General features: G+C 58.3%; 1 protein-coding gene across 7 annotated transcripts; it reads left to right on the top strand.

Annotated features, from left to right (window-relative positions):
- The first annotated feature begins 1,386 nt into the window (after window positions 1-1,386).
- SLC29A1 (solute carrier family 29 member 1 (Augustine blood group)) lies at window positions 1,387-24,152 on the top strand. Of its 7 annotated transcripts, none has more exons than XR_014269053.1 (13): window positions 1,387-1,446; window positions 17,217-17,299; window positions 17,814-17,895; window positions 18,171-18,343; window positions 18,571-18,710; window positions 18,919-19,053; window positions 19,232-19,329; window positions 19,707-19,797; window positions 19,908-19,999; window positions 20,140-20,248; window positions 20,515-20,600; window positions 22,316-22,707; window positions 23,163-23,276. XR_014269053.1 is itself a non-coding variant. In XM_082481959.1 (13 exons), exons 2-13 carry the CDS (start codon window positions 17,271-17,273, stop codon window positions 23,272-23,274), a joined length of 1,347 nt encoding a protein of 448 aa, XP_082338085.1. In that variant the 5' UTR covers window positions 1,387-1,446; window positions 17,217-17,270; the 3' UTR covers window positions 23,275-24,152. The 7 variants fall into 7 exon arrangements, 6 of the variants coding, with proteins under 6 accessions (XP_082338085.1, XP_082338090.1, XP_082338087.1 ...); XM_082481959.1 differs by having other exon boundaries at window positions 22,316-22,515; window positions 23,163-24,152; XM_082481964.1 differs by lacking the exon at window positions 1,387-1,446 and adding an exon at window positions 1,625-1,744 and having other exon boundaries at window positions 22,316-22,515; window positions 23,163-24,152.
- Window positions 24,153-24,615: the final 463 nt, after the last annotated feature.

Here is a 24,615-nt window from a genome sequence, read left to right as displayed (position 1 = left end):
CCTCCTGTCTTACTATCTGACAACATTGTCTGCTGCTCATTTCATGTTCTCAGTGCACCCTACTATCTCATCCCAGAAACCCATAACCACCAGTACCTACCAGCAGTGCAGACGGAGAGATCCAGCAGCAGACTGCTACCGAGCAAAGAAGTAGCTTCCTGAGAGTGACACTCCATTGCGTCTCAGAAGGCACTGGTGGCTGTCTCACCCGTGTCCCCACTGCCTTTTTCTCTGGCTTTGGGGACATTTAGCTTACATGTTGATGTTGACATGCGGGTCTGTTTTAAAATATAAGCTTGGTGTTTGGGTTCTGCAGGGAGATGTGCCTTACAGAGCATCTTGCCAAGAGATGGGGGAATCTGCCAGAGCAGTTTGGGGGCGTTTTAACTTCTGATTTTAATTTCTAACCCAAACTGATCGCTGTCTGCTGAGAATTTTCTGAGGCTGTTTGCTAATTAAGCAAACGTTTTGGCAGTCAAAGCTGCGGCGGGGACTTCCTGGTGCTGCAGCGGGCGGCCGCATGGCGTTGGTGAAGGGGGAGAGCGAGGAAGGCCCTGAGCTCCCAGCGGAAGCACCTTGAAACACTGAGCTATATAAGAAAAGGTTTCTGCAGACCGTTTAACGGCCTGGATATGAGGTTGAAAATTCAGGTGCACTCCCCTTTGCTGGGGGACAAAGTACCTCCGGAGACGTGCTGCACCTTGGCACTTAAGCAAAACAGCAGGTTTTTATCACAGCGGAGTAGATATCTATTCCGGAGAGATAGGAGCCTGGAGGGCGGCAGCCTGAAAAAAAAAAACAAACAAAAACAGCTTAGAGCCCGTGCCTGCCCTTTGCATACTGGATGCGCATGATATTTATATCCTCTGGATACAGGGGAATCGCTAAATTTCGGAGGAGTCTGTGCATTGCCTGCCTTCCTGGGTAGCACCACCATGAATTCACAGTGCAAAAAGCTGTCTTCAGTTCTCTCCGTAACCATATATATATATATATATATAAAAATATATGTATGTACACTTACACCAATTAAGTGTTGACTGCCAGCAGAGCGGGGTTTTTGTCCAGATTAGGATGCAGCGCCGGGGACAAGCGATGGACCAAGCGAATGGGGCCAGTTCACGCTCCATTTAGAGCGTGATATACAAATATAACGTATAGCTCCCTTTAGCCCTACAATAGTTACTAATATATGGGTATTAACGCAAACCCGGAGCTGGGGGCAGCTCAGGAGTGTAGCAGGAGCGTGTGGGGGGTCTGCTCTTCTTCCACCAGGGCTGCGCTTTGCTAAAAACCCTGGGCGGGGAGGGCCGGGGGTTTCCCGGGGCGTGGGGATGCGGGGAAGGGCGGAAAGTGGGGGGAGCCAGGGGCGGGCAAGCCCAGAAGGCAGGGCCAGGGCCAGGACCAGTAAGCGGCGCGGCGCGGCGTGGAAGAGCCGGGGCGCAGGTGGGTTCAGCCCGTGGGGTGGGTACCGCTGCCCGCGGAGGGTTCGCGGCGCATCTTCCCGGTTCTCCCCCCCCGTCCCCCCGCGGGAAGGTTGGGGAGGGCAGGAGGAAGGAAAACCCGCTGCTTTCCTTCCCCCCTCCCTTCTCCCCACGCTGGAACCGCGTGGCGCTGAAGAGCGGCAAAAAACGGAGGAGGGGTTTGCGAAGCGGGGAGGGAGGCGGCGGTGGTGGTTTCCCATCCGCATCGGGGACAGAAGGCGTCGGAGTCGGGGGGGCAGCGGTGGGCGCCCCTATTTAAGGTATAGCCTCAAAGTCGCTGGGTTTGCAACCCCCCGGGCGCCCTCCGAGGCTCCTAGCAGGGTTTCAAAGCTGCCGGGTGCGTGGGGAACCCACGCACCCGGCAGCTTTGAAACCCTGCTAGGAGCCTCGGAGGGCGCCGGGGGGGGAGGCGGCGTGTGGGTCGCTGCTTGGGGGGTGGGTGGGTGTGTGGGGTGATGCATAGATGCTGCCTTTTGGGATGAGGGGGAAAAGGGTGGGGGTGTCTTCTTCCTCGCTGCCTCGCACGACAACTCCAAATCCCCTTTCCTAATTAACTGCGGGGGGGAAGAGCATGTGGTTTGGGGGATGCGAAGCGGATCAGCCAGCCTGGGGTTTTGGGGATGCGAAACACGCTGATGCTCTGATGCCTGGGATGCAGGACTTCACCGAGGGGGTTGTGCAGCGGTCCTCCAGGTTCAGGGATGTGCATCTTTACCGAGCACTTGTGTGTGTGCATGATGACGGCTGGTGGGTGCCGCAGCTGGGCGCGCATTGTGAGGACCCGCTGGAAGATGCGTGGGCTGGGTGCCATGTGCCGTTGTGAAAGCAGTGGGGCAGAGCACCCTTGGGCTGGCAGCAAAACCGCTGCGCCGGGGTCCTGCTCAAGAAAATGCTCTGAGTTGGCTGTGGGATGCTGTGGAAGATTTCAGGAAGCGTTTCTTTTTGTTCCTGAGCAAACCGGCTGCATTAACGGAGATACTGGTCCAGGCAGGTGTGCCGAGAGCTCCTGTGGAGCCCTTTTGTGCTGTCCTCCCCACCCCTGGAGTTAAATCTAAACCTCTAGTTAAATCTGAGCCTCACACCCCTGCTAGGTGCTAATACTGCCAGACCAACACAGACCCTGCCTGTACTTACCAGCGCTCCCATCTGCCTCTCGGGAACAGGCTGTGGAGCTGCGGGCTGTGTGGGAAGGCAGTAGCAGCCAAGCCTTGGGGCTGTGGGATCGCAGACAAGTGAGCCTGTATCCTTGAGCCCAGTAGATTCCCCAGGGCTAGGGGCTGCAGGAGGAATTTGTGCAGCTGTTGGCCACAGCTGGATGCGCTTCCCGGCTGCTCCGAAGCAGGAAGCAGCCCAACAACCCCTCAGTTGCCTGTTGCGAGCCGACACAATTGAGGGACTTCTGTGAATGCCGACACGGGAAATCCCACTCCCCTCCTGCACCTCATCCCAGCTTGGCGGCATCGTTTCCGCTCACCGGCCCCTGCAAGCTGCCGGACAGGCTCAGGCTCCCTCAGGCTTGCCTTCAGTACAAAGCTCTCTCAGGACGTGACTAGGCAGGGATGCTTTTCTCTTGGGTTCACTGCTTGTCTGAGTGTAGCTCATGGACCATTGATACAGTGTCAGTGCAGTGCCAACACCAGACGTGTGTCCTCTGGAGCACTCCTGCTCCCACCATTGCCTTTTGCTCCTGGAAAAGACAGGCAGGCTTGCTCTTGGGTCATCGAGAAGGTCTTCACAGAGCAGGGGCGCTTCCTGTGTAGCACTGAGGGGTGTAGCATAGGCCCCAGAAGATGGTTTGCAGAGTGGCCGTTCCCCCCCAGCTAGCACAGATGAGAGGCGAGGGCCTACGCTGTAGCAGGTATCTGGAGTGAAGAGGATGGAAGAAATTCACTCCAGCCTGAACCAGCAAATGTAGCAGCAGCACACAGGGCAGTGCGGCACCTTCATCCTGCAGTTGTCCCTCTTCTCCCTTCATCCACAAGCTGCGTAATTAACTGCTGGCATCATTTCCCCATCATGGCATCCCTGCTCTCATTATCTTGGGCTGGGAGGTATTAATGAGCCTCTTCCTCTTTGAAGATGAGCCACAGGCTTTGTTCTTGCCCTGGCCTGACCCGTCTCCCTCCTTGTTGTGGTCTGGGGGAAGCCAGGGCGTGGAAGACAAGGCACCCGTTCACCCGCTCCCGTGTTGCACCTTCTTCGCTCTGCCTGGTTCCATTCCCCGCTCCCCTGGCAGAGTCAGGGCTGGGGACCGGCCCATTGGGCCAGAGGGAGCCCAGGAGCACCTGCCTGTCCTGTCCAGATGGGAAAGCACCGATCACCAGCTTTGGGAAGCCGGCAAGCAGCCTCCGATGTTGTCTCTGGGACACATATAGATCTCGGTTGTTTTCGTCCAGTGTAACATCCCGGTCCTTGGCAAGTGTGAAGGGAGCTGCAACACCCGCTCTTATCAGCAGAGTGCTGTTTGCTTGCGATCCTTGCCAGCTCAGTATCGACCCCACAGTGCAAACTCCACTCGCCTCCCTGCACCTTGCTGAGCCCCCCAGCACCTAGCTCTGCCCTGTAACTGGTGCCGCTGGGGCTGCAGGACTGCGAGCTCTCCGGGGTCATATCTCCGTGCTAAATTGTACCCAGCTGCCAGCAAGCTCAGGTGCAGAGCACTGTGCAGAGTGAGCCACAGGCGTTTGCTGATGGGCAGGAGTCAGGGTTTTAACGGCCACACAGCTATTAGGATTTGATTAAGTGGTGTGATAAAGACTTAAGTGCTGTCTCGGTTAAGAACGTTCAAGATGTGGGATGGGGAAAGCAGCATGTGGAGTAGTGGTAGACCCTGGGTGGGTTTGGTTACATCAGGATGTGTGGTCCAGAGGGACCCCACTTCCCCCAGCTGAGATTGCCGTGCAGCACTGCACCCCATCTCCCGCTCCAGACCCCGCAGACCTGGTTGGGGGACTGGCTGTACGTGGGCTCTGGGGGACCCCTGTGGGAGAGGAGCTGTGGTGCTGCGTGAGGAATGTGTTGTTGCTCCCATGAGACAAAAGAAGCTGTTGTGTAGGGATAGTGCTAGCCCTTTGTAACTTCATTGCTGATGCTGGTGGTGTGAAGAACATCACTGCTGTGACATTTTGGTCCTGCTCCGGCTTGGAGCAGGCTTTTCCTTGGTCTCGCCGATCCCCAAGAAAGGGGAGGCTCAAAGCACTGGGTATGCGTGGCTGTCATGCACCATCCGTGACACAAATCGGTGAGTCTGGCATTCTGGGTGCAGTGCTCAAGGCTGTCTTTTGGCCACTTAGTTAACCATGAGTGAGCACAGTCAGGCTTCATCTCCAGGAGACCGGCTTTTTTTGAAGCCAAAGGGGAGCGGAGAACTATTACCTGCCTGCCGGCACATGCAGAAGAAGCCAGCAGGAAATCAGGCAGATTTCTGCAGAGCCTCCTTGCCTTCTTTCCACCACATTGCTGCCAGCGGGATTTGCTTTAGTTCATGTCCTTTAGGACTTGTCTGATGTGAAAGCTCCTCACTGTGAAATTTTCAGCTGGAAATTCATGGAGCCTGCGGGCCGGGAAGCTGCAGAGGGAGGAGGCAGGCAGGGGCTGGAGGTGGAGAAGAGCGAGGCTGGGAGGGATGCAGCTGGGTCAGGAGCAGCGGTAGGACCGGAGGGTCGTGTGGTCAGCCTCCTGCCCAGCAAGCAGCCCGCTCCGGCCACGTACCAAGGCTGAGTCACGGCAGCAGGACTGGGTCATCAGCCTTGCTGTGCCAAGGGCAAGCCATCAACCTGAATGTGTACCAGCACCCCCCCACTGCCACTTAAATGGCTCCAGCCTCCTGCAAGGCTGCTGGGGAGAGGGGCGTCCTGCCTGGGCCACCCTGCTTATCTTCTCCCACTGCTGCCTGTGCTGTGGCTCCGAGCGTGGTCCTCACCACTGCCTGGTTCATTACACCCAGCACAGCCACCCACCAATGCCACACAGGGACAAGGCCAAGGGTCGGCTTGCGTGGAGGAGCTGAAAGATGGTGAGGGCTTTGGGGTGGGCAGCCCAGTTTGAGTTTTGCTACAGGTTTGCTCGTGGGAAACCCTCATGAGAGGAGCTCCCTTCTTTTATGCTTGGGGATTACTGCTGCAGAACAGCTGGGGGAGGCAGGAGGGACTTGGTGGCACAGCTCCCTTCTTGGTCCTGGCCAGGGACTAAGGGTTGAAGGAGCTGCCTGCCTTGCCTTCGACAGGCCTTATCTTTTCCTGGCTTCAGGATCAAGTCGGAGGCAATTCCATTTTTTTGCCTGGGATATCCTCCCATGGTGCTGTGGATGAGCTTCCTGACGGTATTTGCTCCGGATGGGACCTCTGCCCCCTCGGGGAGCCTGCTGCTGCGAGGTACATGTGGGGAGCACAGTGCTTTCAGCCCATCAGGGTTAGTAGGCGTTGGGCTGTGGCTGAGGCTGGCGGGGTTGGGTAGGTCTCCATGCCATCCCGATGAGAGTGGGAACATTATCCATTAACCACAAGAGGAGGCAGACCAACAGCAAGACAACCAAGCCATTAAGAAACGACCCACCTTCCCCTGCAGCTTCTCCTTCCCGTCTTCACACCCTCTCCTCGTGGCAATACAAGGCTGGTGTGACCACATGGTGAACCACATCAGGGAATCGATCTGCCGGCGTGTTCCCGGACAGGGCTATTACCCTGGAGGCAGCGGGAGCGGTGTGCCTGGGTGATGGGAGGCTGGAGCCGTGCTGCACGGGGGCTTGAGGGAGCTGCCGTAGTGCCCCACGCTCGCTCTGCCTGGGCTCTGCAGCTGGGCTTGCTCCAAAAGAGGAGCCTTCGACCCAAAACAAAACCCAACAGCAGTAAATAGCCTGGCCCGACAATAAACAAACACAAGTCGTCCGCCACCAGCTGTCCCTCCCTTCCTTCCCTGTGGTTGTGAGGGGGATGTGGTGTGCCAGAAAGGGATTGCTTCAGCAGGGGTCAGCCCCGGGGCTCCCTATTGTCTGGCATCGCTGTTGGGAGCGCATTGGGATCCCAGTGTGTTCAGGCACCCTGGCAAGCTCCGGCAAGACGCCTCGCTGGATGGCTAGTCCACTTCTGATGGACACTACGACACCCTTGGGTCTCCCAGTGGGGCATCTTGGAGCTGCCCTCGTCTCCTCTGCTCCCCAAATTAACACGGAAGAGGCTGGGAGGCCAGCAGAGCCTGCAAGCCAACACTACCCTCTCCAAAGGGCAGTTTTGGCAGGAGCAGAGCACATGGGGGGGGGGTGTCCGTGCAAGGGGTCTCCATGCTTCCCTGAGGCATCCCCGAGGATGCTCATGGTCCCAGGCAGCCCAGGACTTCGTGGCTGCGGCACACCAGGTGGTGGCTGGTCGCATGGATGCGGCAGCACCTGCTGGTTGGGAGTTGGAGGGGATGTGACTTGCCCTTTCCCTACTTGTGGCTGGGCTTATTATTGTCGGTCGTGCGGGAGAGTCTGTTTTGCCGGGGTTTGGGCAGACACAGAGGTGAGCTCCCTATCTCCTGTTGGCTCTCTCTGCCTGATCCTGCTCGCATAAAGGTTTTCCTGTTTGCCGCGGGTTAGCTGAGGCCAGCGCCAAGAGCGGGAGGTTTGGGCTCTGACTTATTCCCTCCAAAGGACGTGTCCGCCTTGAGCCTTTGCTTTGGCTCCACATGTGAGACCTTAGTCCTGCCAGGCCGTTTGGGGAAGCTGAGCTGTCCAGGGAGGAGGGAAGAGGGTGCCAGAGGTGGCGTTTCCGCCCTGGGTGTTTACTCCAAGGCGTTTGCTTGCTCCACGCCGCTGATGGCGTGCTGCCACCTTGGCTTTCCATTCCTCGGTCCACAGACCGTGTGCTGCCCATGCGGCTCTTCTGGAGCTGCTGCAGAGCAGCGACGTGGCAAGGCCGGCTCTCAGCAGGCAGCATCTTCCCCTCAGCCTAATTTAAATTCAGCTGGGAAATGTGCAGGCGTGTGTGGCTCCTGGAGCGGCCCCAACTCAGACCCAGCCAGGGCATCCATCCCTTCTCCCTCCTTTTGTTTCTGGGGATCGTGGGGCATTCCTTGGCTGGGACAAAGCGGGTGAGGGGGTGACAGACATGCCTCATCTCCTGCAGCAGAGCGGTTGTACCCTCGTCCATTGTGAAATGGCTGCATTTAGCAGCTGAAGCCCGTTCGGGGTTTGCAAATGCTGCGTCTGTCCAAGCAGTGAGCGGGATCTTGGCAGGACAGGCAGCTGGCAGAGGGACCATGCAGCACCATGGTGGACGCCAAAACCTGCTTCCCCGCTCACCATCCCCTTTCCCAGTAGGGCTGCGGACGTTTCAAGCTGAAAGCAGCGGTCAGCCAGGGCTCCTGTTCCTGACCTGGCCTACAAGCGAAAGGCTGCTTTGGTCTGCAGGGACCCAAAATAGCCCTTGTATTTTTGTCCTGGCTGCCGGGCACAGCTGACATGCGGAGGACTGAGCCAACCTCGAACCTGCCGCAGGCCTGGTGGTGGTGGGCCCCCACACGTCCATCCCAGCTTCTGCCTGAGGGGGAGGGGGGTGCTGCTGGTCAGCAGGAAGGAATTGCCCCCTCCAAATTCTGGGAGATGGGGAGATGGTGACACTGAAGGTAGATCGTGTTGTTCTGGCTCTGGTTTCACTCCTCTGCTCCCCCCCCCCCCCCCGCCCCTAATTTGGAAGCAGCTGTGGAGCCTGGACCAGCTTCTGAAAAATTGCTGAGCGGGGGCAAAACGAGCTCTGCCCCTGTGGCAGCTCCCCCGGCAGAGCTGGCAGCCTGCGGTGGCCCCTCCACCAAGTCCTCTGGGTGCAGGGACAAGGCTCACTCCATCCAACCCCAGGGATGCTCTCCTCTCCTACCTGCTTGGGGGCGGGGGGGGGGCTCCGGAGCAGCACGGCCCAGGGGCACGTGGCTCAGCAGTGGGGGTCCTGCCTGCTGCCAGCTCTGAGTGTTTCCACCCGGCACATGCGCCATATGGGAAGGAGCCAGAGCTGGAAGGATGGGGCCTCTCCCCCAGGAAGAGGACGTGCCTCAGGGTGCCGGAGGTGGCTGGGTGGCAGCGGGCAGGGGGCTGCTGCGGGCAGGTGGTCTTGCTGCAAGTTCGCTGCTGGTTTCTCCTGCTCTTCCTCTCCCGGGCAGCTCTGCAGCTGCACTGGACCGCATGGGGTTTTGCTCCAGAAGGAGCCTCATGCTTTGGGGGTCAAGCGAGCAAGCCCTGTGCTCAGGTTCTCCTGGAGGAGAGGAGCTTCCATAAAGTGCACAGTGGCATTTGGGGTGGGTGAATGTGTTTGGGGTTGAGCTGAGCCCTCTGATCCTCCTCCGCTGGTGGCTCCATTCATAGCAGGGGCTCCGTGTGTAGCTTGGGGAAGGATTTAGAGGGGCTTTTGAACTTCCCAGTGATTTCACAGCCCCCCATGCCTTGCCCCTCACTGCAGGGCTGTTTTGAGAACCTTCTGGCTGCAGCGTAAGCCATGCTCATCCTTCTCCTCCAGCCCCTCACCCGCAGGTTGCTCCTTGCTGAGCTCCCTTGTGTCATTCCTGGCCGTACTCCTTCCTGGCTCTGTCAGCTCTAAGCTCAGTCCTGGGACCAGGAACATGAAGCAATGAAGGAGAAATCCTCTCCCCTGCCCATCCCAGCACCCTAGGGGCCACCAGTGGCAGGTGGCCTTCTGCTGTCCTGCTCTTCCCCCCATTACTGCTCCCTGAGCGCTGACCTCAGGGTAGCCACGTGTTGCTGGTAGGTATGGCAGGGTATGGAGAAACTCATTTGCCCCTCTCTTTCATCCCCCATCCGTGAGACTGTCTCCCAGCCTTGCCTGCCTTGGTTTCTTCCCATGCATTCATTGATTCCTTATCTTCATACTTGACTGGTCACAGACTGTTTTGGTCTTGTCTCCTCTTGCCGTGTGCTTCCTCTTTACGGATCTCACCTTCACTCCTTGCAGCTGCAGACACGAAGGAGAAATGGGGATACGGTCCCGTAGGTTCAGCCCATCCCTCTGACGTGCTGTTGCTGCCCAAGGTGCAGCAGGCCGAGATATCATCTGTACAGGTAGGGATTCCTCTTGAGCAAGCCCAAGCATGACTCGGGGGAAACTACTAAAGCAGAAGAGATGCATCTGGCAACCATGCCCTAGGGGGTCTTACCCAACCGATGCCCCAGCCCAGCAGGGACCATCCCACCCAGTTGGATGGAAATGAGGAGTGTCACCTGCCTGCAGGAGAGCTGGGCTGCGGGCAGGCAGGGCACTGTGCCTTGTGCTGTGGCATGGTTGGGATTGCCTCTGTCCTCTGTGCATGGCTGTCCCAGTACGTGGTGGCCTGTGCCACCAGTGCACCAAGCGCCAGGCTCCTCCATGCAAGGAGGACCTGCTCCTGACTCGGCACTGCCTCTGGCCGCTGCTTGTTCTCCCAGCTGATTTTTACATTAATGCTGTCCGGTTGCTCTCCCCAGGGGTTCTGTAGGGTTTTCTCCATTGGGAAGCGGAAATGTGGCTTCCTCCCATTGTGCCTCTTCCTTCTGCGGCCCCCTGGCTGACCCCAGGGGAGCACCCCTTCCCACAGCACCCCCCCGTATCCACGGTTCCCCGGGCAGAGCCAGGCAGCACCTCCACCACCCATGCTGGCACCCCTGGGGGGCTTGGACCAGCCCTGCGGACGTGGGCTGTGGGGGGCTGCAGGCTGCAGAGGATGCTGGGCAAGGATGAAGATCTGGGGTGAGGCATCCATGGGCTCTCCCCAAACCCATGGTGGTCCCATGGAAAGCCATGACTGGGTGGCATGATCTTGGGTGAGCCTCTGTGCCTGCTTGGAGTGGGTCCTTCCCCCCACTCCCTCCGCCCCCAGGCAGCTCCTGGAGGTGCTGAAAGCTGCCTGGAGGTACTGTCCAGGGCCTGGAGGTGGTTTCTGCCTGGTTTTTGAGGTTTCTGCAGCTGCTTTGAGTGAAGCCCTAAGCAAATTCTTCCTTCCGCCCTTGGGAGAAAGAGTCTTTATTTTCCTAAATTTCCAACAAATGAAGCCTGAACCTAGCCCTGGAATAACGTGCCTCCTTCCCCAGCCTGACGAGAAGCAGGTCAGGGTTATGGCTTGGAGGGGATGGTCTTTACCCCTGGGGACAGTGCCATCAGGGAAACCAGCTCCTTGGAAGAGTCCCTATGAATCCTGTCTCTGCAAACAGGCTCCCAAGAGCAGCTTATCTCTCCCGCTCTGACGCCTCCTCAGAAATGACGTATCCCCCTTAACTCCTGCTCCCCCCAGCCACTGTATCTCCTCCTGTGCCCTCAAACCACCGGCCTTGGAGCAAGTGACTGCTCTGATATTTGCAGGGCTTTTCCTGCCTCTCCCAAGGCTGTGCTGTCCCCACAGTCCTGTGGCCTGAAGTGACCAGGAGTGAGGGTCTGGCACCAACCTGCCCTTCTGGTAAGCTTCTTGCTGTGTCATTAAAATGTCCCTCCATCATGGGTAATGACCAGCGTTTGATGGGATATGGAGCAGGAGCACCCATCGCCAGTCTGGGGGTGTTGTGTGGGTGTCTGGAGGGGTTTTCTGTGGCTGGGGACCAGGCGTGACCAGGCTTGGGCACTCACTGTGTGCTAAGAGAGGTGTGTGCCTTCATCATGGGGCTGCTATCGGTAGGGCACCCTTGTTGGTGTTTGGCCAGCAATATGTCAGGGCTGGAAACCCACTCAGCAGCTCCAGTGGGGAGGTGGATGCCCACGGCCTCATGGGACTCAGCGATGGGTGGAAGATTCCCAGCAGTGTTGCCTAGGGCAGTTTTATGGCTGGCTTTGCCTTGTCGCTACCTGCTCCCCTCTCCTTGGTGGGAAGCCCCTCAGGGACAGTACTGGAGTCCCACCGGGCCCTGGGGAATTTGCTGCCCGGTTGGGTCGCTTCACCTGCCTGGGTGAGGGCCCCCAGGGAGCCTCTCAGGGCTCCTTGAACTCTCCAGATAAGGGACTTTGCAGCTGGCTGGTGTGCACAGTTCAAAACACACCAGAGGGCTGAGTGCTCCCCCCGCACCACCCGGCAGCCGAGATAACGGCTGGCGACGGGTGCTGGAAGCAGGGACAGCCCTCATGGCTTCTGCTCTGCGAGGTGTTTGTGGGGTGGCTGCAAGTGCCACAAGCCTGAAGGCAGAGAGGGTCTAGAGCTGCCTCCTTTTGCCCATGGAGTGGAGGGGACAAGGTGAAGCAGGTCAGAAATGCTGCCCAGGGACCCTGCTGCACGGACTGCCTTGCGGGTTTTTTTTCTGCCTGCCAGGCCATGGTGGTGCGGAGGGTTCGTCGGCCCGCAGCGAGGCAAGGGGGAGCACAGGCAGAAATGCCCCCATCCCGCTGTCTCGCTGACCTCCCTCCTCAGGATGCAGGAACGAGCAGACAGGGGGAGCGGATGGTGCCGCAAGCCGGTTTGCAGAAAGGCAGGGCTCAGAAAGGAGAAGAAGAACAATAGCAAGTGCTGTCAGCTCTCTCATGGAAACTGCTCACAAAGCACATCAGGAGTAGGAAGCTTGTTGCAGTCCGTTAGAGGGATGGGGGATTGGAGGAAAAGAGGCCATAGCAGAAGAGCCAGATGAAGATTTTGCCTCTCTGTCCCCTCCAGAAGAGCCTGAGCAGTTTCTGCCACCTTCTTTTGTGAGGCTCCTCAGCGCATCTGCAGAGGAAAGGTTAGAAAGCAAAGCTAGACAGCAACAAGTGACTAGGGCAAGGAGATAGATGTTCAGCAGAAGGAAAGGGAGGGTGAACTGGCTGGCTGTCACGTGTGGCCTCTAGTCATTCATTCACCACTGCCCCGGCCCCTGGGGACTGGGAGGGGGGAAAGATGTGACGTTGGTTTCTAAGAAGGGCTGGAGGGAACTTCAGGGAAAAGCTGACTAGTGAATCTGCTGCGCCGCCCAGGTGCCTGCACAGGGACAGGGTCCGTGGGCTGGGGGGGAAGCCTCCTGCCGAGGAGCCCCCCAAGCTGGGGCAGCGCTTTGTAGAGACTCTGGGCTTGGGGCGCCCATGCCACTTCCCAAAAAAACATTAAACCAGGGCTTTCAGCCTAGTTTTTAAGGGAACTGGCTGGTCAAGAGGGAGGGTCCTTGCATGGCTTCATAATTGGTACAAAAACAGGAAGGAGGGCGTAGGAGTCAGCGGTCAGTCTTTGTGGTGGAAAGAGATCGCTATGTTGGCTCTCATGTATTTTTCAACATGTTTGTGAGCAACCTGGAAAAGGGAATGAGCAATGAGATGACAGGGCTTGCTGAGGCGATTGGATTACTCAGGTTTGTGGGGGCAAGTGCCAGCTAGGAAGAGTACAGAAGACCATTACAACACCGGGTGTTAGGCAGATGAAATTCAGTTTAGATAAATATCAAGTGATAGATGGGGGGGGGGGGGAGAAGCCCCAAATCCACAAACAAGATTACACACTAAGCTGGCCACTCACAGCAAGGCCTGGGGCTACTTCAGATATTTCCAGCATAAAAAAAACACATCCAATGATCTTTGTGAGTGACAAAGCAGAAACAAAGCAGGAAAGCCTTTTGCAGCTCTTCAAATTGGCGTCTCACCCCCTCGCAGTCCCTGTGTGCTCCCAGCCCCAGCATCTCTGGAAGGGTTGAAGGGAGCCGGAGAAGGTTGGGAAGAAAGCAACAAGGAGGACCAAAGGCGTGGAGCTGTGCCTGAATGACTAAGTGAGCTAGAATTTCTCTGTTTGGAAAACGTGCTGTAGGGTGGATACGATCCAGGCGTGTAAAGCCGTGGCTGGCATGGAGAAGCCACTCCAATGTTCATCCACCCTTTGATGGCAAGGGGGAGTGAACCCTGGCCGAGGCCCTGCACGCGGGGGAGAGACGCTGCCCTTGCTCAGAGGCCCCTGAGTTAGAGGGGAAAGCAGGGATTTCACAGAAGCGAAACCCACTGTGGGCTACAAAACAAATGAACGGCACATCCCTCCCAGCTCGGAGGCTTGGGGGAGCAGCCAGGGAGTTAGCCTGTGCCTGTGCCACTCTTACCCGTTCTTGGCATCTGCTTTTGCCCTCTGATGGAGACAAGCTTTTGAGCCAGACCAGCCTCTGATTTGACCCAGGGTACCTGTCCATATTTTGGGAGGGCTTACGTTTGACCCAGCGCTGAGGTGATGGTGCTCAATCATGCACACTCATACGTCTTGTGAAATACAAGCACGTGTCCTCGCAGCTGGTGGCTGAAGGTGGAGGCAGGTAGGACACTGCCTGGGAGGCTGGTTCCCTGGACCCCGGCACAAGGTAGGAGGACCCGTGAGCGACGTGGTTAGAGTTCAGGCAACACACATGAAATCTCATGAAGAAGGCGGTCTCAGAGCATTTCCCATCCTTCAGCTGAGTCACGATCACCAGGGCTTCATGTGACTTGCACACCCGTGCTGGGCTTGTTCCCTGCCCGCAGGTAAACCTCAATGGGTCCCCAGATCAGCCTTCCTGCCGGGAGGGCTCTGGTGTCTCCCGGGGGGGTGAGCGGATGTAGGGGATGGGGCAAAGCCCGGGGAGGCATCTGGCCCTGCCCCGTCTTGGCCGTGCTTGGAGGAAGTGCTGACCTTATCCCTGCAAAGTGATCCTCTACACGTGGTGGCAGGAGGACACGGGGTCTTCACCATCAGGCCTTGGCTAGGGACTGCAAGGACGGTGCTATGCTTGGTGTGGCTTAAAGGACTTTTCTTTAAAGAAGAGCTGGTGTTTCTGGGTATAAGCCCATAGCATCCCTGCCCAGCACCGTGAAATTGCTCCTGAGTGGGAAGCTAAGCGTGTGCTGTGCTCACCCTCGGTGAAGGCAGCAGGAGAAAAGGCGATACGTGGGAAGGGAGAGGTAGGGAAATTGCTGAAGCCTGGTGACAAATGGTTGCCTGCAGGTGTGGCTGTCCTGCAGTGCAAGTTCTTCTGCGGAGGTAAGGTGGTTTTGGTGACGGCTGGCCCTGCCGTGGGCTCACAGGGCTTGGCTGGCAATGGGACTGCGCGTGGCCCAATACCACAGGTGTCACTTGGTGTCTGTCAAGGCCTTTGTGCGACATGAATGGGGAATTAAAATTGTGCCATCTCTTGTTTGTTCCTGCTCAGAGGTGCTAGCCTGTGGTTTGTTAAGACCACTCCTTGTTATCTTGCTCCTTCCGCTTACGCATTGCTTCCGAGGGGATGAGACGGAACGCTCTACACCCAGGAACAAAATGGATGTCCTTACACCAAGGCACCGCAATCGCTCCTTCTTTCCCCTGTCCCCCAGGCTGTGCTGCCACCAAGCCAGTGGCCGGGGTAAACATCAGGAGACTCCTCTGGGAGGTGGTTACAGCTGCGCTGTGCCGGGTGGCAGAGGGTGGCCTCCGTCCCCCGGTCCCTGAAGGTAGGGCTGCTCTCATCAGGCAGGAGCAGGGTTGCCACCTGTTGCTGGTGGTGGTTCGTGTGACCTTTTCAGTTTGTTGTAGGGTTGTTTGTAAGAGCCGGCGGCTGGATGCACTTCCTGCCATAATGAGTGCTGACCCGTGTGCCCCTTGGCAGGCACTGGCGCTTTGTGGAAAAAAAAATTAGGAGGCAGTTAGTGAAGTGAGACAGAAAACAAACAGAGCAGGCAGGAGGCTGTGGCCGGGCAGCATCTGCTGAGGAGGTCGGGCTCCCGACACAGGGATGTGGGCGCTCTCCAGACGGAAGCAGGAGGCAGCTGGGAAAGCAGTGTGGTGGAGCAGCACCCCCCCCGCCGCCCCGATCCCCCCCACCTCCGGCCACCTCTTTCACGACAACCCCGTCCCTTCCTCCCTTCCACCCTTCCCTGCGGATGGGTTCCTGGGCAGCAGGGCCTGGGCCGCGTGCCAGCTGTGGTACCCGACACCTCTCCTCCTCTGCGGATGCCACTCGTCCCACATGGTCCCGGCCCCCGTGACTTGCACCGGGGCCTGACGCTCACCCCCAAGAGCAGGGGGGTGCGGAAGCCAGGGGGACACACCACCTTCAAATACACTGAACACGGGGCTTGCCCTGGCTCTGTCCTCCACAGGTATGTCTGTGGGGTTGGTCCCTGCCCCTGTTTCTTGGGGACACCGATGCAACCTGGTGGGGGGCTGGGAGGGCAGTCAGGGGCTTGGCTGGGCAAGAGGCAGCATGTTGAGGGCTTGCTGGGGACCCGTGGGGGGAGTTGGGATTCTCCTGCCTGTTTGAGGGTAAGATCTGTTTGCTCGGGGCCAAGCAGTGGCCCCAGCAGAGTTTCTGTGTGCGAGGGGGTGGCAGTCGTGATTGCAGATCCCCCTGCTAATCCCGGGTCAGGGCTCAGAGCGTCTCCTGCCCACAGAGGCGCTGGCGGGCTGCCAGAAGGGGATTTTGGGATGTTTTCTCTGGAAGCCCATGTGGCTCACAAGGGCAAGGCAGGAGCTGTCATGCCCCGAGCTGTCTGCGTGGGAAGGCAGGGGACCTGTGCTGCAGATGGCTCTGGCATCAACAGGGTGGCACCTGCAAGGTTGGTGTGGCTCTCGGTCCCGTGCAGACATACCTGTCAGCCTGCTCTAGCTTTTCCAAGCAGCCAAGGAGCTTCCCAAACCCCTCTCCACATCCTGCCGGCTATGTTTCGGCTCCATCATAGCTGTAGGTTCCCCCACCTGCCGGACGACACGGGGGGGGGGGGGGGGAAGGTATGTGGCTGTGCCCAGAACCACACGGGCCACCTGCGACAAGGGAGGACGGGGCTCCGCTGCCTTTAACTCACGCCGGTGCTGGCAAGGGACTACAGATCCCGGCATGCTGCTTCCATCCCGCCTCCTCCCTCCCACCCGCTACCTGCCGGGCTGCGGGCGGGGAGGATGCTGTAGCCGGCAGCGGTGCGGGCGGCTCGGGGGCTGGCATGCCCCGGGGGGTCCGGGGGCTCAGCGCCGGGAGCCCCGCTGCAGATGAAACCCTGGGAGGGGTGCCGGAGCACCCCATGCTGCGCCGCCCGGACTGGAAAAGGACAAGGCAGGCCTGCGGCTTCTGCGGGGCGGCTAATCCCGCTCTGCCCCGGGGAGAGCCGGGGGCGGGGGGAGACGGGACGGGACACCGGGGAGGGAAGGCCCCTTCTCGGGTGTCTTGGGGCTGTCTTTGAGGAGAGCAACGCCATGGCGGTGGCAGGGGCCGGGCAGGTGGTGATGGGGGAGGGGGGAAAGAAGCGGTGGGCACCGGGGAGGTGACAGCGGTGCCAAGGACGCCCTTGGCTTTCCAAGGTGACCCAGGAAAGGGCTGCGAGAGCCTCGGGGAAGCGGCAATTGGAACCGGGGTTGCGGGGTGTGTGTGTGGGGGTGTTGTATGATTCTGCTGAATTAAATGTGTCTTTTGTGCCACCGTGCTGGGGGCGCTGGAGGGAGGTGGGGGGAACACAGCCTGCTGCGCATATGCTTCGCTCACAGCCCTGGGATTGGGGGCACAGAGGGATGCAGGCTCACAAATCCCTTAAGAGGCTGCTGTGGCTGTGGAGCAGCCGGAGCTGAGCAGCCCGGGCATTGCAGGAGAGCAGTTTGCCTTTGAGAGAGAGAGAAGGCTTGGTGTCCCCCAGGCAGCAGAATAAGGCTGTGTGTCACAGCCCCTCAGCTGAAGGACCCTGAGCCGCAGGTTTCCAAAAGCTGTTGCGTTGTGCTCTCACCATTTGCCGGCTCTGTTTGGCTCCCGGTACTGTGGAGTACTTAGCGGCAGCACGGCCTGAGGGGTTAAAACCAGCACTGTCCCTGCCTGGCCTGCGTCTCTCACTTCCCTATAAAATCCTTTTTGCTTTCCAGACGGAGAGCAGCCACGAGACTTGTTGGGACCTGCGCTGACGCTTGCTGCACAAGATGACAGCAAGAGACGGGCCCCAAGATAGGTAATGCCGGGCTGCAGGGCAGGTGTGGGGGCACATCCAGAATACCAGGAGGTCAGGGAGGACAGGGGGACCCAGCATCTGGGGCACCCCTCACCTGCATGCTCACTGGGCTACCAAGCTCTCCCTTCCCTGAGGTGCTCTCTCCATCAGCTTTTCCATAGCAAAGAGACTGTAAACAGTCCCTGGCTCTGGGACACGCCAGGGGAGCCTGACTCCTTCCCAGTTCTGGCCTTGGCTGTTGTGCATCTGGGTACCACATGCCGAGGAGCAGCCAGCTTCTCCCTGCCTTCGTACCCTCCCGGGGAGGGCCTCCCACAACCCCTCTGTGGCACCATGTCTCCTCTGGCAGCCCAGCCTAGCAGAGGCTGCAGGGCAGGAGCAGGGACATGCCAATAAATTTTGTTCTCCCTCCTCCTCCTGGTGCCTCCAGCTGCAGGGTCAGGGACAGTCAGAAGCGATGTGTGTCCCCTGCCCTGCGCATTGTCCCACTGCAAACTGCTCTGTCCCTCCACAGGTACAAGGCTGTATGGCTGATCTTCTTCATTCTCGGCCTGGGAACGCTGCTGCCATGGAATTTCTTCATGACTGCCAGGGAGGTGAGGGCTTCCCTCCTGCTGCTGCCCATGACACTAATTGTCCCCTGTCACTTCTCGGGACCATGCTGTAGGTGTGGCAGCACTGCACAGCGTAGAGCACCCTCATTTGCATGCAGAAGACAGAAGCGTGGGTGACCTGGGTGGGACAAGTGGCACTGAGGTGTCAGGGAGAGCCCTGGGCTGCAAATGGGGCTGGAGGGGGGACAAGGGTGGCCTGAGTGTGCTGGGGGGAGGCATCGCAGTACCTCGGCCCCACCAGGCTCCTTCCCTCGCAGTATTTCATCCGCCGCCTTGCAGACCTGGAGGACACGGGCCACTTGTGGAACCAGACTGGTGGGGCTGCCGTGCCCCCCTCCTACCTGCAGTCCATGTTTGACAACTTCATGACGCTCTGCGCCATGGTGCCCCTCCTCATCTTCACCTGCCTCAACTCCTTCATCCACCAGCGGTGAGCCTTGCCCCGTCCTTGCCCCTGCTAGCACCCATAGGGCTGCCCAGCCCTGGGTCATCCTTCTGCCCCAGCACTGAGCCAAGATGCTGCCTGTTCAGTCAAGTCAAAGGCAAAACACCGGTCTCCTGTTATGGGGTTTGGCTGAGATTCCCATGGGAGAGCTTGGCCTCAGCCTCACAGGCTTTCAGGGGGTGGGTTTTCGTCACCAAGACCCTCTCTTACAGAATTCCCCAGCAGATCCGCATCTTGGGCAGCCTGGTGGCCATTGGGCTGGTGTTCTTAATCACCGCGATCATGGTGAAGGTTGACATGGAGCCTCTTCCCTTCTTCGTCTTTACCATGATTAGCATCGTCTTCATCAACTGTGAGTGAGGCCATGGGGGGAAGGAAAGGGGCACAGCCCCATGGCTAGGGCTGATCTCTTGGAGACAAAAGCGTGAACCTCACTGCGGGAGAGCCAAGGAGGAGGAGGTCCTGCCTTGCCTCGCTGGGCAGGGGTCTCAGCTCCCTGCAGAGGTGCAGTCCATTCTTGCCTTTGGTTTCTCATTTCTGCTCATCTTTCTCCTTCGCAGCCTTTGGCGCCATCCTTCAGAGCAGCCTCTTTGGGCTGGCAGGGCTCCTGCCTGCCAGCTACACGGCTCCCATCATGAGTGGGCAGGGCTTGGCAGGCACCTTTGCGGCTCTGGCGATGATCTTCAGTATTGCCAGTGAGTAATCCCTGCCCTGTGGGTGACAGGGCCTTCCCAGAGCACTGCTGTCAACAGGATCTGCTGGGGTCATGCTGTAGGGTTGGGTGGGAGATGGCAGGAGGGCCTTGCTCCTCTCAACCCTCATCATCTTCTTCCTTCCCCCCCCCCCCCATCTCCTCCCTTCCTGTGCTCCCAGTTGGCGCCAAGCAACCTGAGAGCTTCATCGGTTACTTCACCACGGCCTGTTTGGCGATTGGGCTGGCGATCTTCTCCTACATCCTTCTGCCTCGCATGGTGAGACTTTGTCATTCTGGTGGGGAAGGCTGTGGGGACATGGGACCTTTTTGTGCATCACAGCATAAGGACTGTGGACCACTAGCACCCCAGCCTTGGCTCCTACTAGCCTCCTCCTCCTGGGCCAGGGCAAGCTTTCCCCTGTCCCGAGGGAGCTCTCTGGGGTAATTCCCACCTTAGATACCCCAATATCCTTGGGGTACTGTGGAAATGAGCCCCTGGGTAAGCAGGAAAGCATCAGTGTCGGACATAAGTGGAAGGAATACTTTGCCCATATTGCATTTGTCCATATTGCCCATATCTGCTACTGCCACACAGCCCCTGGCAGCCTTCTTTCCTTATGCATGAATGAGTTCTCTGTGGCTGTCTCTCTGCAGGATTTCTTCCGATACTACTCCATGAAGGACAAGACAGAGTACCGTGTGTACAATGCAGAGCTGGAGACTAAGAGAGACCTGATTAAGAAAGGTGAGGGGCTGAGAGGAGGAAGAGGAAGGAAAAAGAGGAAGAGCTGAGAGGAAGAATGAGATCCCAGCTTTCTGGGGTCTGATATGCCCTACTTGTGTCTCTCCCTGCAGACGAGCCCAATGGGATGGAGCAGAATAACTCAAAGATCATCCCTATCCACAACCCTGATGAGAAGCCCTCGGTCATCGCTATTTTTAAGAAGGTGAGTTGCCAGCAACCCCTGCCCTGCCCCTTATACCAGGGGATAGGCACGGGTGTAGGAAAGCATGGGGAGAGGAGACCAGCCCTGCACTGGTCTCTTGCCCCGTGTTTGGTACCAGCCTCTTTCTTTCATCTGCCTAGCTCTGGGTCATGGCTCTGTCTGTCTGCTTTGTCTTCACTGTCACCATCGGCGTCTTTCCTTCCATCACAGCTAAGGTGTCCACTGTCCTTGGAGAGGGAAACAGATGGGGTAAGTGTGGCCAGGGAGGGGGTTGGTTAGGAGGAATCTGGGAACAAGGTAACTGGGAGAAAAGAAAGTGGGGCTTGAAGTAGTAGGTATACCTGAGGGGAAGAGGAAACCACTGTGCATGATGTGAACACTGGCCTGGCTGGGAGATGATTCCAGCCCTTAGTGGGAAACCAGGAGGACCTAGACCTGAAAGACAGTCTCGGTGCAATTGGCGGGAGGGCCTGGGGCACCCTGGGCTTATCAGTGACCTTCTCCCCCTTCTGCAGGTCTCTACTTCATCCCTGTTTCCTGCTTCCTGCTCTTTAATGTCTTTGACTGGACAGGACGGAGTCTCACTGCCCTCTTCACATGGGTAAGCATGGGGCAGGGAGCAAATGCCCAGGCAGTCTCCATCCCATGCCCCTGGGCCATGGCTTTCACTGGGGCTGCCATCCATGGCTTGGAGGAAGGAGGTGCAGAGCTGACTCCTGCCTTGGCTTTAAGTCCTAAGCAGAGATTTATGGGTCAGAGCCGAGAACCATGGTGTTGTCCTGTCCTCCTCCCACCCTTTTTTCAACATGGCTTGGATGAAGCTGTCTCCTCCATTTCAGCCTCTTTGTAAACAAATCTTCACTCCAGCTATGCAAACAGCCAGGCAGGATGGCGGCAGCAAAAGAGGGTGAAAGACAGGGCAGCCCAAAATAAAACCTCTGGCCTCCGCACAGGACACAGCTGCTTTAAAAAGCCTTTTCCTGGGAGCAGGGCAGAGCCATGCCACGTGGGTCACAGAGCTGTCCCTGGCTATGTCCCGTTGCTCTCATGTCCCCTGCCTGGCTCAGAGCTGCTGGGGCTGAGGGATGGGAGCTGTGATGGGGGTGGGTGAGGGAGAGGGCTGTCCTGTCTGTCTCTCTTCCTGCCCCTTCACCCACCCCCCAAGCGCCGTTTCCCCCTGTATTGTTCAGGCTGTTTGTTTAGAGAAGCTCCTCAGCACCACGCATGCACTGTGGGGTCTGTCCGGGCCTGGCTTCCCCATGGCCTGGAGCTGCTTCTCCCCTGGCCATTACTGCTGGCTGCCCTTGGCCTTGGCCATGAGCCGCCTTGCCTGGTGTCCAGCCCGCAGCCTCGGTGGTGGGCTGACCCAGCAGGAGACGTTTCCAAAACAAGGCTGTGTGGAAAGTCTGACTGCCTGCGGTTTGGGCTTCATTTCCCTGGTTGGGGCCCCGCTTGCTCCTTTTCTCTTCCTCAGGCAGGGGAGGCTGTTTGCCCACAGACACGGCAGCTGACCTAACCTCAGCTTCCCCCCGTGCTCATGAAGTGTCCCGTGGCTACGGCAGCCCAGGCAGCTCCCAAGGCAGCTGTGGGTCTCTTCTGACCCCAGACCAGTGAGCCCTGACATTTTACCGAGGGGACCCCAGATGGAGCCAGGCATGTCTCGTACCAGGTGCTACCTTGGTCCCAGCTGCAGGGACAAAACAAGAGGACGGTGCCTCCTTCTTCGTCCCAGCCTCACATGTCCAGGGATTCTGTAAAGATCCGTGGAGACCATAACTCGGTCTGTGCCTTACCCAGCACCGTCCAAAACAGCCCCAGCATAATCCCTTTCCCAGATTGCTGGATCTTGCCCCACTTGGCTGGGGGATGGCGTAGGAGGCTGAAGAGCTGGTTAAAGCCCAGTTTGCAGGCCCTGTGGTGCCAGAGGGTATTTACCTCAGCCAGCCTTGTCCTGTGTGGTGGTTCACTGCAGGAGGAGATTGCGTGAGTGTGCACGAGGCTCTGCTGCCTGTTGTTTCCAGCAAGGGCTTAGCAGTCGCTCACAAGCCCAGCTCAGTATTTTGGCTCTAGTGCTCCTGCTCTCCAAGTCAGCTGGGATAGGACTTTCAGACCTAGTAGGACCTCCTTACGACAGCAAGTGGCGATGCTGAGATTTGTTGCAGCGGAGAAAGTCTCTCGGCAACTTAGCCCTCTCTGTGGCTCCTCTAAAGCCCAGGCACAGTAGGGACAGCCTCTGTATAGCCCCTGCCAGCATGCATGGGATGGGGAATGTCCACTTCTCAGCTGCTCAGTGAGTGACCTGTGTTTTTCTCCCAGCCCGGGAAGGACAGCTGGCTCCTGCCAGTGATGGTGGGCCTCCGTGTCATCTTTATCCCCCTTTTCATGCTGTGCAATGTGCAGCCCCGAGACTACCTGCCTGTTATATTCTCTCACGACGCCTGGTACATCGTCTTCATGATCTTCTTCTCCATCTCCAACGGCTACCTGGCCAGCCTTTGCATGTGCTTTGGGCCCAAGTGAGTAAGAGCTGGGGACAGGGGAAGGGTTGGTTACACCCCCAGATGCCAGCCCCAGCACAACTGGAGCTCTGCCCAGCTCTGGTGTGAGCACTCCCCAAGCGGATGCAGGCGCAAGGGGGACCACCACACCACCTCCGGAGAGACAGCCCCGGTATCCCATCTCCAGCCTTGTGCCTCCATATCCTAGAGGTGAGCAAGCTACTGTTTGGGCTCTCCATTTTCCCCACCTGCCATGCTGGGGAAGGGGTCAGACACAGCAGGGATTTGGAGGGGAACAAAGCATGGCACAGCACCCACAGCAGGGTGAGCAGCCTTGCCCAGCGCAGGAGCACAGGCAGCACGAGGAGCCCAGCTGGGATTCAGCCAGGCGGGCTGCAGTGCACAGGGGCAGGAGTCAGAGATGGGCACCCCTGGTGCCGGGAGCTTCAGGGCAGCCTGTCTGGTGCACTTTCTCTTTCTTTACAAGCCTATAATACGGAGGCAGGCTCTTGGAGCCAAGGTGGATTTGCTCTTGCCGTTCCTCAGCTGCAGAGGAGCATAGCTTCTGGCTCCTCTGTGCCCTCCTCCCACCTCTCTGTTGAACTCGCAGTGGGCCACGGGGCACACATCTGCAAGGATGGGTCTAACACCTGTTTCTCTCCTAGGAAAGTGCTTGCCCAAGAAGCAGAGACAGCTGGAGCCGTCATGGCCTTTTTCCTGTCACTGGGCTTGGCCCTCGGAGCTGCCATCTCCTTCCTGTTCCGAATTCTCATCTAGCAGAGGCACCCAGAGGGTGCAGGGACACCGAGAGATGGCTCCGCATCCTCCTCCGAGGCCCTGGATACCTCGGCACTGTGGGGAGATAACACCTCACGCCTGCCCCTGCCAAATCGCACTGCCATGGCAGATGTTACATCCAGGGACGGTTCCACTCCTGCAGGGTTGGCCTGGCTCCTGCCGCGCTCCGCTGTGTGATGCCTTCAGGCCTATGTGCCTTCTCCTTCCCCATGCTCTGTGTGTGTGTGTGTGTGTGCGTGTAAAACCCCTGGGATCTCACAGAGGTCCAGCTGCCTCCCACGCTACGTAATTTTCCCAGCTCAAGGCCAAAAGCCATTCTCAGCCTCCTCCTCTCTGACAGAGTTGAAGGCTGGTATCCAGTGTTACTCCCTCTCTTGCCCTTGTCCTCGAGGTACCTAGGGACTTGCTCTCCTCTCCTTCCAGGGGGCCTAGAAACATCCCATACCACTTCTCCTGCTGGTGAGACTTGCAAACGGGGAGGAAGGCCCCAGCCAGCCTCGACATCCCTGCCCAGCAGTATCCCAGGGACACAGACATCCATGTCCCATCCACATAAAGAGCCATCACCATGGCTGGGCTGAGGGAGGAGGAGGTCTCCACACCCAACCTTCTCCCCCTCTCCTTGCCTTTGTTCCCTACTTTTTTTTTTTTTTTTTTTTGAATTCTGCCATTGTTTTCCTTCTGCCCCCTGGTTGTGTGACATGAGGCCCCACTGTGAGAGGAGGCAACTCCCTTCCCATGCAGGCTGCCTGCCTGTGCTGCAGGGGGAGGTCTGACCGCTCCCTTGGCTTTCCCATCCCTTGTCTGTGTAAATGTGTCTGTATAGTTGCCTTTTTCTATAAAAAGACCAAAATGCCCCTTCGGGTATGTGTGTGTGTCTGTCACCACGGGGAGAGGGCTGCAGAGGGGCAAGGGCTGAAGGAAGCGGGCACTGGCATTGATCGAGCATCCCCTGTAGCCATCATCAGGTGGTGAAGCACTGTGTGGATCCCCTACAAAGACAGTGGCTGTCTGCTACAGGGTCACAGCCTGCATGCAGCCCACCGCAGCTCTGACAAGGAGGGGCTGCACCTGCACATTTTCGGGTGCTGTGACACATACACACAGCTTTCCTTGAGCCTGGGAACAGCTGGAGTTCCACCTCTTGCTCCTGAGGGGGGGGGGGGGGGGGGGGGGTACGGACAGACTACACTGACCCTGCCAGCCGGCCTGCACCCCACACACCACCTCTCTGCCCTACATCACCCCCAGCCAAAAGCTACGGGGCCCGGGTCCCCTCATCCCAGCCCCGCACTTCCTTTGGCGGCCAGGCCTGTGCAC

Source organism: Vanellus vanellus, assembly GCF_965231255.1.
Source record: "Vanellus vanellus genome assembly, chromosome: 3".
NCBI lineage: Eukaryota > Metazoa > Chordata > Aves > Charadriiformes > Charadriidae > Vanellus > Vanellus vanellus.
This window is presented reverse-complemented; position numbering and strand designations above follow the sequence as displayed.

Excerpts from the sequence above, each read along its gene's own strand:
- SLC29A1 (XM_082481959.1), top strand. The coding sequence starts at position 17,271 with ATGACAGCAAGAGACGGGCCCCAAGATAG. Across the intron at positions 18,711-18,918 it reads TAGCATCGTCTTCATCAACT|CCTTTGGCGCCATCCTTCAG; the intron begins GTGAGTGAGGCC and ends TCTCCTTCGCAG. Across the intron at positions 19,330-19,706 it reads ACATCCTTCTGCCTCGCATG|GATTTCTTCCGATACTACTC; the intron begins GTGAGACTTTGT and ends GTCTCTCTGCAG.